The sequence below is a fragment of the Martes martes genome, assembly GCF_963455335.1.
Source record: "Martes martes genome assembly, chromosome: 17".
NCBI lineage: Eukaryota > Metazoa > Chordata > Mammalia > Carnivora > Mustelidae > Martes > Martes martes.
In genome coordinates, this window is record NC_137905.1 from 32,143,969 (window position 1) to 32,156,070 (window position 12,102).

At 44.5% G+C, this 12,102-nt stretch overlaps 1 protein-coding gene across 6 annotated transcripts in view; it reads right to left on the reverse strand.

Moving 5' to 3' along the window:
• The window catches only part of CYLD (CYLD lysine 63 deubiquitinase), a 67,469-nt gene extending 60,235 nt beyond the window's left edge, over window positions 1–7,234 (reverse strand). Inside the window, exons 1-3 of one of the 6 annotated variants that reach the window (XM_080827860.1) lie at window positions 7,175–7,234; window positions 6,488–6,548; window positions 280–931 (exon numbers count right to left, since the gene is read on the reverse strand). In XM_080827860.1, coding sequence (XP_080683986.1) covers window positions 280–783 — 504 coding nt within the window. In that variant the 5' untranslated portion in view covers window positions 784–931; window positions 6,488–6,548; window positions 7,175–7,234. Of the gene's footprint in view, window positions 1–279; window positions 932–6,468; window positions 6,549–7,082 lie in introns of all 6 variants that reach the window. The other 5 variants (XM_080827862.1, XM_080827861.1, XM_080827859.1 and 2 more) reach the window with 5 other exon arrangements.
• Between the last annotated feature and the right edge of the window lie 4,868 nt (window positions 7,235–12,102).

Genomic DNA, 12,102 nt, shown 5'->3' on the forward strand with positions numbered 1-12,102 from the left:
TTTCTAAGATGTGAAAGCCTTGAATAATGACACGATCGGTGTATTTCCTACTATAGTAGGTCATTTTATAAAAAGTTCTCAATGTATCATCTTTGCATCATCTCAATTTATCATGAGGAAGTAAATCCTAAGAATTATGAATATTAAAAATTACAGAAGATTTCTGGAAAACGTTTTTGTTGTATTTAAAGGGGAAAAAACAATACACGTGGGCATACAAATATACACAGAAACAAACACACACACACACAGCCCACTAAAACGGTTTATCAAACTTACCAGTAATTCTACTCCAAAGAATATTCCCGACACTGTCCTCTCTGCTAATAAGGGTCCTCTGAAGCGCACAACTCCAGGAAATTTTTCTTCCCCAGATCTCAGCTGTACTTTCACAGGGCAGCCCACATCTATCTGGAGGCCTTTACTTAGTCTGTTTCTGTTCTTAAACAGGCTGAACCTCTCTTCACAATTGGTAATTGCCAAAAGCAACTCTGTGAACTTTTCACTTATTTCTACGACATCCTTTTCATCAACAAAGAGAACTGCGTGTGGTTGCTCTAAAATTTTTAATCCAATCTGATTTTTCTTGCCTTTTGCAGAAGGAATCCTCGAGTGCCCCACAGAACGATCCTGGATATACTGTCCTATACTCCCCTTTGGTACCTTAAGGAGCTTTTGTGTTTGTTTGTCTGTGACACTGCATTCTTGAAGAAGCAAATAAAAAACCGGATCTTCCCAGTAGGGCGAAGTAACTTTTTCTTGGCTCCATAAGCCTGAACTCATTGTGACATTAACTCCAAAATATTAACTCAAAAAAAATGGAACTACTAAGTTTGTAGTAAAACCGCAAAAGATAAATTCACTGGCAGTCCCAAAGCACGTTTTTAGCAATTTGGTGTCCATGCTGTAAAAAGACAGCAAAGCAAAATGCCTGGAGGACAAGCAAAGAGAAACTTTACACTTTATTCTACATGAGCTAAAATTAAGATTAAAGACTTCTTAAGATCTCATTCTATTAGTAAAAACACACACATAAATGAAATACTTCCAAAAGTACCTAAAAAGGTTAAAAGACATACAGTACTTGTATCTACCATAATTTTGCATCTTTAATTAAGGAAAGCCAATTGTAAAGTATCTTCAAAGACAAAACAACAGTATTTGTTTCCAAGGCAATGAAATTTACGAAATCAAATTTGAATAACAGATAACATATACATATTTAAATAGATTTTGTAAGCTTTAAAAAATAGCATTTTTAATAGATCCTGCCTAACTTAAATGAGTAAGCTTCTGTATTTTGGCAGAACACACATAAATCAAAAAGGCTATTATTTCTGTACACACAGCTTAAGTAAAAAGTTACCCACCCTAATTACTATGATAAACATCTTTTATCAAAAAAAATGATTAATCATATTCTGAAAGCTTAACCATGATTCGTTTATCTATGTTCCATATTTCAATAATGGATCATTTATTTGCTCTCCAATTTCATTTCTTTCATCATGCACATTTTGCCCTTAGATAAGCAGATGTTAATCACATTAATCAGAGCCATCATTTAATTTCTCAAAATCTCAAATAGTTTAAATCTGATTATAGTAAGGATGTCTTCAAAAGTCAATTCTGTAGCCACTAAAACTTGGACTACATAACAAGGAATAAAACTATAATACAGTAACAAATATCGAACTTTTTATACCACGATTTTAACTGTCATCCTTGAAACAAATACAAAAAGATCATTACTTTTTCAGTTTCAAATTTTCATCTAAAATTTTTACAATGCTAATCTTTCACAATTCAAATAACCTTCTCAACCCTACTTTAACTGATGGTTAAAAACGATACAATTTCATCAAATCAAATTAAGATTTAGTTAATTATCTTACTAAAAAAATTTTTTATGTATTCTCGGTCACATGAGTGTGGCCATTTGGTTTCTAAATACAGTTACTCATTCCATCCTTCTTTTTGGGGAGTGGGGCAGGGAGAGGTAGAGGGAGAGGGAGAGAGAACCTTAAGCAGGCTCCATGCCTAGCAGAGCCAGATGCAGGGCTCAATCTCACAACCCTGAGATCATGACCTGAGCTGAAATTAGAGGAGTCAGACACTTAACCAAATAATCTGGCAAATCTATACGTGGAATGCGTCCTTAGATAATGATGTACTCTAGAATTGGTCAAGTGCTTTTAAAAGTCTGTCCCCCCACAACCCAGAATGAGACATGCAAGTTACCCGAGACAGGATGAAAAGTTTGGCATCTCTTTAAAACAACATTATTGAAATATCTGTGTAACATTTAGTAAAGGCAGGGGCAGAGCTGGTGTAAAGTGGTTCTCTCTCTCTCTCTCTCTTTTCCCCCTTTCTTTATAATGTGTTTGTCTTAATTCCACTTGAGGGCACTGTCTACTTCAGCAGGAACAGAATCAATTTATATTTGCCACTTACATAAAACACCTGTGGAAACCCCTATCTTGGCACCATCATAAACAAAATCCCTCACGGAAGGCTACCCAGAGACCTAAACCCTTAATTTGGCTGTATTCCTTTGAAGTACCAAAATAAAGGATTTGTTATTTCTGACTAAAATTCTTTTCAAATGCTAACAAGTATTCTTTTCTGAATCATCGAATTATCAATATGAACATAAGCTCTCATGTGACTCTCAAGACGCAAAGATGTTTGTGACTTTGTTAAAAGTCTTGACGTTATGCTTTCTGAGTTCCTGGGTCTGCTTTCTACAGATTTATAGTCTCTGATTTTCCCTTGCAATCAGCCATTTTCTGTGGTTTCCTACAGGGTGCGTTTGACTCATTCTATGGCTTTGTTGCTTTCTACCTTCTTCTAACCAGTTCTGAGAAGCCAGGGGATGAAACGTGCGAGTGTGTGTTTAAAAAGAACAAACAACAATAACTAAAAGAGGTATACATAAATTCTGAACAGCCTTTCAGGAGTGAAATGCAGAGGCCTGACTACATGGACATGGTCTGGGTTACTCCCAGAAGGCTGAGATGGTCACAAAGAAACTTCTGAAAAAGGGAGTTGTTTTGTTCTCTTTATAAATGTACTTAAATATTTTTGGCCAAAAATTGCTTTTCAAGTACGGTAATTCTCTCTAGAAAAGAAATTACTTTTTTAAATTCCTAAAAATTACATCTTCAAATAATAGGGACATCCCTGAATCTTCATATTATATGCCCATGATTTCTACTCCGTTGGTTCCCCAGCTTAATAAGTCATGTCATGATGGAAAACAAAACCCACCAATGGGTAACGAAATATGACCAAGATGAAATTAAATTACTGTACGTAATGCATTAGGATGCTATAGTTTACATGAATTTGGTTACAGAAGTGTTTTTTGCTAATCGTTTAAGAGACAGTCCACAGTAAAATTTAATATAACTCCTTTGGATTATAAAAAAGGTGGAAGGCAATTTACCAATCATTATTAAGAACCATATTTTACAGTGAACACACAGGAGCAGCTTTGCTCTAACCTGCATTAGCAGAAGGGGGAGAGGGCTTCACCATAATAACCAGCAGGGGTCATGTCAGACCACTGGAGCAGCCAGAGCAAAAGTTTATAAAACACGTAAAAGGACTTATCCAAAAATGAAAAGGCTGTGGTCTTTCCTCTTTTAGAAAGCACACATTAAGAGAGAATAACTTCGGAATTACCATGTTAAACACTGATTCTCTTCATTGCAACTGATAGTTTGAGAAAGGTGAATGGGGAATTTTATGACTCCAGAGCTATACAAGATAATAAATTTAATGGTAGTGAATATCTCAATATACTGCCATTACACCAGAATATCTCAATATACTGCCATTACAGCAGGTTAATAAAGAGACTTTCCTCCACTGCAGAAATGAGTAGAATGACGTTTTTTCACTGGATATGCACAACAGTTAGGTTGAGTCTTAAGAACCCCAAGCAGTAAAATCTAAAGACGACATGGGAAAGATTTAAATGCCATTGTCAACGAGTTCTTTATCTATCAAGGTTTCTTAGTTTGTTTAGTATTTTTGTGCACTCAGCTCCATGTTAGATGCTGAGAAGTATGGCATTTTTAAGGTATGATAAGTACCCTACTTTATGTTCTCTTACTACCTTTCAGGTCTAATTGGTTTAAAATTGCCTCTAATTACACTTTGAATGTAAATATACCACAAATGATTCATCTAAATGCCTTCACACTTATTTCAGGCTGGAAAATTGAGTGATTATGAATATCCTGATCATTACTCTAAGTACTGAATGAAAATTACCAAAGAGGTGAAATGCAATGATGTATTTAACCCTAAACCATTTGAAAAGAAGAAGGCCTTTCCTTTGACAACATTTGAGATGAGGGACTGGTTCTGGGTCACAAAGACTTGAAAGTATATCTGGTTATCTGAGCTTGTTGAGGGTCTGGATTCTGAACAAAGGAGAGTTTAACTGTTTTAAAATAAAGCCATTAAACCCAGACACAAATACTCATCAGTTTCCTATCAACGCAATGAAAAGATGGTCAAGAAATATGTTTTATACAAAAATATTAAAGGTCAGAATTAACACTTTCTAAAAGATAATATACAGTACACACAAACAGCATTAGCTACATACAACTGACAATGGTTATCTAGAAAGTACAATGTCTTTTTAATTTCCAAGCTATCAGGTTATACTGCTCAAAGAACCTCACTAGAGAAAACAAAGACAGATCTAATTCAAGAACGTTTTTGCATCTTCTCAAATATCCCAACTAAAAGCCACAGAAGACTACCTAAATCAGAATAAAACTTACAGTACGAAAATACTGCCCCCAATTATAAGTGGCAAAGAGACAGAAGGTCAGCGTGAACGCCAAAGAAAGACGACACAGGCCTTTGTCCAAAAGCTGCTAGATAGCTAGAATAATCACCATTTTAAGGAAGAATCTCTCTCACTAAAAGAATAAGTTGTTCTACCACTAAATAGCTAAAAACAGAAAAACAGAGATTCCATGACCAGAAAAGACTCAGCTTTATCTTTCCTCACCTACTATGTCCCAAGTGCACAAGTATTCTGTTCCTAAAACAAGCGGGATTTATAAAGTTAAAAAAAGAGTCTGGCTCCCGTATCTGCATGTATATTCACGGCAGAACAGGAAACCCCGCAGTCTCCCTAGAGTTAAGCCCCACCACTACACTTCCAAACTGGGAACTCCCACAAGTCCTTCATCTTCGTATTCCTAGTGCCAAACCACTGCCTAACATGTAATGGGCATTCAGTACGTGTAAAATGAACGAATGATCTGGTTAACTCAGGTGATAAAAGTGAAAGCCAAAAATCCATTTCCTCATCCTAATTGTTTAAGTGATTAAAAGCATATCTTCCAGCTTAAAAAGGAAATATATATATATACATATATATATACATACATAAAACTTCGAATAAATGAAGTCATGGTTAATGTTTACCCCCACTGCATTGTTACACACATGAGAAAAACAAGACAAATTTCACAATTACAAAAACAAATTGTTTTGAGGTTCCTTTGAAGCTGGTTTCCTAGGTCTTCACACCATGTGTGATGCCTATAAATTCTGTGTAACCAGGGAAAATACCTTGACAAATTTAAGAAGAAACTGTGAAATCAGGAACAAAATACTCATCACTCAATGAATAGGATAATTATTCCTTTCTCTCTTCGTTTATGATAAGGACTTTGCCAAGTCAAGCGAAATCACAGTTCAGACATGTCAGACCATAAGAAATCACTGCTGCTGAATGTTTGCTTTATATAATAGTGCCCTGGTCTTACAAGCTTTCCACAAAAGTTACCATCCACAGGAAGGCTTCTTCAGGGGAATACTACAACATTTTGCAGCAGAACCTCGGAGAACGTTCTGGGTGATATCAACATTCACAGTACACGAACTTCCACAAGAATTCCCGGCAATCATTTTCTCCTAATACTGTTCTAGTTCCAATCCACCCACCACGCAGTGGGGAATTGGCAGCCTAATCCTCAGGGCCATTCAGTCTACTTGGGGCGTGAGGGGGTGTGCAGAAAACCAACACTTGAATGAACACCCTCCCTCAAGGCCCGGATTTTTCTCAGGGAGCCAACAACTGCCAAAGGAACAATCTTATTAAGATCTCTATTAGCCCGAATTCAAAAGCAAGGTAAGGAATGCTTCTTAGCTGAGCTAAGGATACAACTTTCCAGGGAGAACTGGGGAGAGGATGGCGGCGGGGATGGTGGGGGCTGAGAGATGGAAAGGCTGGGTGGCTGAAAGATGACAACCATCCTAAAACATGCAAATGCCACAGGGTGGAATAGAAAAGATGCCAAGTACATGAATAACCGGGCAGCTGACCCAGCTGAGAAACAAATCCAGGAACACTATCTTCTGTCAAGACTTCCTGATTTCCCCACAGATCGTTAACATGATTAAAAAGGAAAACATCAGGACGGAAAAGAATACCTTGTTTCAATAGACACACCTTTCAACTAAAGAACTCCAGGTTGTTGTAGAGAACCATCCTCACCCTGGAAAGGGGGAAACTGAAAGAAAAAGCAGAACACGCCATTAACGAGGCCAGAACCCCGACAGCTCCTCCTGGACAGGAGCCACAAACACCCCCCAAAGCGACCGATCGATACGCCCCTGGGCTACGAGAGAAAAGATACTACAGCCCAGGGCTCTCGAGGCCAACAGGGGAGGCCCGTGCCTCAGTTTCCCCATCTGTACATGGGGGCCGGCGGAGGAGACGGTCCCCTGCGTGGCTCCCACCCGGAGTCCTCTGCCTTCGGGAGGTCCCGGCGGCGGCGACCACGCTCCCACCGCTCGGGAGCCCTCCCAGGAAGCCCGGGGTGGGGGGGGGGGGGAAGCCCCGGGGGTGGGGAAGCTCGGGCTGACGTCAGCGGGCTCAGCACCCCGCGGGCCTGGCCGGCTCCCGGCCAGGGCAACTAACGGGCCGGCGCCTAGGGCCCGACGGCCGCAGTGGCGGCCGAAGGCGCCCCGAGGCCGGGGAGGGACGCCCGAGAGGACCCAGCCGCCGGCTTCTCGCCGCTTCAGTCGCCCGCTCACTCACTCACCTCCGGCAGCGGGGCGTCGCCCCTTCCCCAGTCTCGCTACCCCTCGTCCCAGTCCGGCCCCGGCGCCCCACACCCACCGCCTTAATATTTACCTCCGACGCGCGGCCCGGGCGCAGCCGAACCTGCTACCTGGGCCCGCCCCCACCTGCCCCGCCTCCGAGCCGCCCGGGGCGGGAGGTGGAGAGAGAGAGAGAGAGTGGGAGCGGGGGCGAGGGGGGCAACCGCCGAACTGACCAATCGCAGCCCGAGATGCGTTCCTGTGCACGCTCTGATTGGACATCCCTGTGACAGACCTTCCTCCAATGGCTGCCGGCCCGGAGCCGGCTGAAGGGACTTTCCGCTCCGTCAAGCTCGGTCGAGCAAAAGGGAAAGCGGAGGGGAGGGGAGGAGGAGCGGGGGAGGTGGGCGGGGAGCTCTGGCTGATTGGGCAAGAGGCTGCGGATGCCGCGTCACCATTGGCCGACACCGGAGCCGGGGCGGGGCGTCGTGCTACTCCCGGCTCCACCTCCCAGGCCCGGGTCCTGGCGCTTGGCTTAGCTGTCAAAACTCCTGCAGGGAGTTTGGGTCTGGGGTGACACAAGCTGGGAATAGGATTTCAGGATTCCATGAAAAAGCAAAGCTTTAGAATCAGACTTAAATGTGAATGCTTTGCGCTTCTAATGAGTAGCCTCTTGACGTGAGAATCTCACGACCACGCTAAGCCTCAGTATGCCCATCTGTAAAATGGAGATAACAGTTATCACCTGTCCTACAGAACCGCTGTGAAACCCCGTAGGTAAAGTTTCCGATACACAGCAGGAGCTCAGTCGTTTTGAATCTCTTCTGCTCCCTCAGATTCTGCCCGGGACCTCTGCTGCTTCGAAACCTCTGTCGCCACCTATCCCAGTTTGAAGGGAGGTCTCCCTAGGGTGGTGAAGAAGGAATTTCCACCCACTGCCTCACTCTGCTCTGCACCCCTGGCCACCAGCCAGGACTTGGGGTGTAGTTAAGGATCCTTCAATTAGAAGGGAGGTTTCTGATTCCCAAAAGTGCTCAAAATATTTAAGGAAGTGCTTTTTATAATCAGTCCCAGAGCCTTGCTTCAGAGCATGCCTTGCTGCACTGGATACTCCTGTTAATTAATTCCTTCTCCTTTGACATTTTAAGTACCAATTATAGGAGAAGGTGATTAATACTGAGGAAAGAAGAGGGGTGTGTGTATTTAATCATGAGAGGGAAAATTTCCCCAGTGGAAAGTGACATTTCTGAAGATCTGGGCAGTTTAAACCAGCAAGTACATAAAACAAGTCACATGAGTGATTACTAACAGTACTAGTACACAGGCCACCCACCTCCCTGGACCTAAGCACGGAGGATGAAATGGACATCTTTTGAAAACCTAAGCCTCAATGCATTCTTGTCTTTCCCTCGTTCATCCTTATCCTGTGTCCTGAGTTTCATGACCTCAGTAATGCAGAAAGCAATAAAATGGAAATCAACAGGCCTGGCTCACAGCGTGGCCTTAGGCGACACTGTTCCCTCCTGGCTCTAGATTCTCCAATAAAGTCAGGAGGACTCAGAGGTCACCATCTGGCTGTCTGGGCTAACAATTCAGCCTGAAGACGATTTTTGCTTGACCTGTACAGTGAGGAGGAGGAAGGAGAAGAGGAAGCGGAGTGGGAGAGAAAGAGTTTGAATCCTTTAAGACAGGGCAGTCTCCCTTTCCCCTGTTTGCCACACTGCTCACCATTCCCTAGTTTATTCACCTGGCACATTTCTCTCCTTTATGTTCTCTACTGGCCCCCAAAGGTCGGTTTTCCACGCCTGGAGGAAGACGTCTTCAAGCCCTTTCTGATGATGGTGCTTGGTGCTGCTGAGCCTGCTGCTTTCTGCCCTACCTGGGAGAGCCCTTGCTCCGTCCTCCTGCGTCCCATTCCTTGAATCAGACAGTGTCAAAGCCTGACTTCATCCAAGCGATATTCTTCCAAGCCAGGCCCGATAAACAAGGCTTATCTCAATTACCATCTCCCATCCACTGGTAATGACTGCCTAGAACATTGTGTTGAAAACAATTCTAAAACTGTATTCAGGCTCTCCGGGGAAAAGAGATGTCTGCCAGGGGATAAGATGGGGGAATAGTGTCATGGTGCTATTATTTGCAATCCTTGCTAAGCCAGCCTCTCCTTTTACAGAGAAGAGATTAAGGTCCAGAGAGGGAAAATAACTTGTCCCAGGTCACCCAGGAGATGAGCTGAGACCCTGATTCTCCTGATTTCGAGTCAGGATCTTTCCGGCTCTGTTGGAACAAATTCTCCAACTGCAATGCCTATCCTTTCTGCTTTCCAACCCTCCCGTTTCAGGCCTAACCAAAGTCCACCCTCTTCCAAGGGTCTTTGCAGATGGCCCCAGGCCCTGTTGTTGATCCCCTCCACCACCACACAGCCTCTTCCACTGCTGGCTGAAGTACCGAGCATGGACCAAGAAGCACAGGGGCGTCTGGGAGAGTAACCACCCATACCCTCTGGCAAGGAAGGGCAGACCTTAAAGGACTAGCTCCGAGATCACTTCCTGAGCTACAGAGGTTGGAGCGAGCCCCAGAACGAGAACTGTTCTGAGCACACGTAAGAGGCGGTTGGGCACTGAGGGCAGGCCTGTTGGAGGAAGTCACCTATAAGATGAAATAAGGAAGAGGACTAGCAGCCCAGGGGGAAAGGGAGCACTTCGGGCAAACGGAACAAGGCTGTGCATGACAACGTTGAAGGAACTGAAAGAGGCAGGGCGCAGTAAATGTGAGCACAAAAGGGCCCGGCAGGTAGGACCTTGGGAGTCAAGTTTTGGTCTTTAGCTTATGAACAGGATCCCGTTGAAGGGTGTTTGGGTTTTTTTGTTTTTTAAGATTTTATTTATTTATTTGACAGACAGAGATCACAGGTAGGCAGAGAGGCAGGCAGAGAGAGAGAGGAGGAAGCAGGCTCCCCACTGAGCAGAGACCCCAATGCGGGGCTCAATCCCAGGACCCTGGGATCATGACCTGAGCCGAAAGCAGAGGCTTTAACCCACTGAGCCACCCAGGTTCCCGCTTTGAAGGGTTTTAATAGGGTAGTTAGCTCTGATTCTAAACCGTCTTGCATAGCGCTCATTGTACACAGCAGGAATCCAACCAAAAGCCATTGGATTAAATGGAGCTCTTTCTCCCAAGAGCTGGAAACCTGGTGGCCTGGGAGGGACCTATGACTTGGAGTAACACCCACACAGGACCCCAGCAAAACTTCTCAGTAACATGACTAATCATCATTTCTGAGAGAGACCCTGCCCCGTGCTCCCCAAATGGCTACCACAGGCTACCTCTTACTTCCAGCCTCACGATATTCAGTGTTGCAGATGGTACTGCCCGCTTAGTTAGCATCTCTGCCCCACAGAGCCAGAAGGGAGCTCCTAATACTCCTCCACTTCCCCTAAAGTCCTTCTGCCTTCCCCATCCCAGGAAATGGCAACTCCTGGCTGTTCATGCAGCTCCCCATGTTTCCAGCCATTTCCTCACCGTTCCCGGGATAGGGGCAGGCAGCACAAGCTCCAAACCAGGGGGCTAATGAATGAGCTCTGAACCACGGGGCTAACTGGAGCAGGCGTCCCCACAGGCAAGGAGACCGCATGGGTATTTTCTCCATACAGCCCGGCCTGGTGTTTCAGTCCATGGATGGACAGAGAGTCTGCCATTCCAAGGATATGCTTGTCTCTTAGCTGCGGGGGTGGTTGGGGGGTGGGTCTCCAGGTGCAACTGAACATGCTGTCTGGGGGCTTTTACTCCGGTCACCCAAAAGCTCTTTTTGATAAGATAAAAGAGATTACTTTAATCATCTCTCCCCTAATCCTGCTGAACTAAAAATACACGCTCCCCTGTTGGAGCTGTTTGCTGTTATCAATGATAAATGATCTCTGTGTGATTTGAAAAACATACCCACAGAGAAAAGGGGTCTAAGGCTCTTCATTGGGACTTCTGTGCTACCTCTGGGATCCCATTTGGGACAGTAAACACATTAAAAATCATCTCACGTGGCAAGAAAACTTCCTCCCTTAGGAAGGAGACACTGATGGTGTAGGGGAAAAGGTGATTCATTTTTATAATCTTTTTTTTTTAAAGATTTTATTTATTTATTTGTCAGAGAGAGAGATCACAAGTAGGCAGAGAGGCAGGCAGAGAGAGAGAGGAAGGGAAGCAAGCCCCCTGCTGAGCAGAGAGCCCCATGAGGGGCTCAATCCCAGGACCCCGGGATCATGACCTGAGCAGAAAGCAGAGGCTTTAACCCACTGAGCCACCCCGGCACCCCTTGTTTTTATAATCTTGCCCAACTTCTATGTTCTGCTTCCTTTAAGCAGATTGATTCTCCATTAGGTTTACAAATATTTGAGCATCAGTTATGCACTAGGTACTATTCTAGCCCCAGAGGACTCTGCAGCAAGCACGGCTCTTGTTCTTGGCATGGAGCTGACATTCTAGGGGAAGGAAGAAACCCACATATGTCAATTGGCCTGTGCTGGGAGGACACTAGTAAGCAGGGCTGGGGAGCAGAGAGTGGTTGGGGACTACTGTTGGAGGTAGACGGCTCAGGGAAGGGGTCCCTTGATGAGCTGATAGTTGAACAAAGACCTGCAGTAAATGAGGAAGCCAGCCAGGCCACTGTCAAGGGAAGAGTGTTCCTATAAAAGGAAATAGGCAGGTGCAAAAGTATGGACGCAGCTTGCATTGTCAAGGAGTGGCGAAAAAGCTGTGTGCTGGAGCGCAGGGAATGGGTGTCTGAGTGGCAAAGGGGAAGTCCATGAAAACCCCGGGGGCAGGCCAGGGGACCTTAACTTTCACCTTGAGCTAGATTGGGAAGTTCTGGTGAATTTCAACCAGAGCAGTGGCTCATCTGACTTAACTGTTAACAGGCTCATGTGTGGGCTACAGGCCAGCCAGTTAAGACACTAACGCAGTAATCCAGGCAAGGCAAGGGTGCGCCCCTTAGGAGGCCCTTCTTTCCTGGGGGTGGAGGGGAGACGG